The sequence below is a fragment of the Ceratina calcarata genome, unplaced genomic scaffold, assembly GCF_001652005.2.
Source record: "Ceratina calcarata isolate Rehan_Ccalc_2016 unplaced genomic scaffold, ASM165200v1 scaffold371.2, whole genome shotgun sequence".
Lineage (NCBI taxonomy): Eukaryota > Metazoa > Arthropoda > Insecta > Hymenoptera > Apidae > Ceratina > Ceratina calcarata.
The window spans coordinates 355,080-356,970 of NW_017160229.1; the positions used below are offsets into that span (position 1 = coordinate 355,080).

At 30.7% G+C, this 1,891-nt stretch overlaps 1 protein-coding gene across 1 annotated transcript in view; it reads right to left on the minus strand.

Annotated features, from left to right (window-relative positions):
- Positions 1–1,650, minus strand: part of LOC108625789 (monoacylglycerol lipase ABHD12) — a 4,065-nt gene extending 2,415 nt beyond the window's left edge. The window contains exons 1-3 of the mRNA XM_026814249.1: positions 1,199–1,650; positions 532–695; positions 4–216 (exon numbers count right to left, since the gene is read on the minus strand). Coding sequence (XP_026670050.1) covers positions 4–24 — 21 coding nt within the window. The 5' untranslated portion in view covers positions 25–216; positions 532–695; positions 1,199–1,650. The remainder of the gene's footprint in view (positions 1–3; positions 217–531; positions 696–1,198) is intronic.
- Between the last annotated feature and the right edge of the window lie 241 nt (positions 1,651–1,891).

The following is a 1,891-nucleotide window of genomic DNA, read 5'->3' on the forward strand; positions in this document are numbered from 1 at the left end:
TACCTTGTCAATTTCTTGGGACATTGATATAGATATTTCCAATTTGAATAGTAATTACGACACATTATTTAATATTTATGATTTCAAAATGAATCACAAGTACACGGTACAGAATTAATAACTTGACTGTTTCATAATAAAATGTTTAAAAATGTATTTCTTTATTTTTTTTATATACTTCCAATATTTTAATTCTCTTAAAACATATGGTGGATACTATAATGAAAAAATTTAGATAGAAAATTCATGTGTTTCACATAAAGAAAAAACACAAGGGAATGTATGCCATGCATAGAACTCTCATGAATTAAAGAGAATGGTAATAATGTAAACAGTTTCTGAAATCATTAGTTTAGTAACTATGAGAATTGATTATTATGAACGTATTACAGAATAAAGAGCTACAATGATATACAGAAAGGCTTGAATATTATTAATGCCTGAAAGATTCAACTATTTAGACGTTATTCTCATGTATAACAAAAAAGGAAACGTTTATGATTAGTTGATGATTATAGCAGGATGACTTACATTCTTCTATACCAAATATCAAGTACGGTGAAAGGTAACACTGCTGCTAACAGTAAAGTTCTCAGCATATTTGTTAGTAGCTGTTAAATATAAGGCACCTTGTAAGTCTCTCTGTAGTATAATTACACTTGCAAATATTTGACTTGAAACATTTTCAGTTGTTACTAAAGATTAATAAAATTGATGTTTTAAAATTATATTTTTATAATCTTAAAAGTGTAATTATGTTTACAATTATACATAAAACTTTACAGTAGAACATTATATTTCATAGTGCTGATAAGAACTGTTTACAGGCAGAGATCAAGTTAGATCATCGTTAAGTTATATAATTCTAATGAAAGAATCATAACTGTCACAATTTATTTAGATAATTCAATCCAGATGATTTTATTTGGCAAGTTTCTTTTATTACTGTTTAACTTTTGATAAAATGATGACAAACTCAGAAAAAAAACTTGCTAACATATAATATATCTGAAGGAGACTAAAGTTTATGAGCAAATTAAGATTGTACAAATTGAAAGTTTTGCAAATAGTCCACAAAGTACCACATATAATAATATTTCAATTAAATCGGCTTATAGAATTGTTAGTGTTTATTTATATAAGCTGATTCTTTATAATAAATCTAATATTGAAAGAAAGACGATTAGAAATAGGGTACCTCTTCTTAAAGCGTTTCTTTGGTAACCAATATACCATTATAATAGTAAATTGATGCAAATTTATGTCAAACAATGTGTCTCTACAAGGAGACAGAGTAATTACACAATTACACTTTGAATACAGTTAAACACGTCAAATTTTCGTCAAATACATATGTAAGGCACACTTGACAGGTGTAAATGGTATAAAAAAGAATTTCTTTCTGTTATTTTTATGTCAAGTTACATTTGATGACTCTAAACTCCAAATACTTTCTTTTGATGCACTTTTACTTATATGTATAACTTAAGGATCCAAAAGAATAGAAGGACGAATATATGTATAATCGTATGCGAAAATACAATTACAATCTAGAGTAATACGATGAGAATAAGACGAATTCGCTCTCACAACGTCAACATTGCTTAACACAGTACTTCGAATACTGTATACGCAGCGTGCGGATAATTTTTCCCTCGACCGAAAAGTGGGGACGACGCGACCATGGTGGGGACTGGTACTTGATGGGGGTATGCTAGGCATGGTCAGCGAAAGCGCATGAGGAGAATAGTAGTGGGGATCGAAATACGGGCGAAAAACAGGGGAAGCGAGCCTCGAGGGAAAAATTATCCGCACGCTGATCGGGGCGCCGGAGATCGGAGTGACTGAGGAGATTGGAGCGATTGAGGAGATTGGGGTGATGAAGAAAATC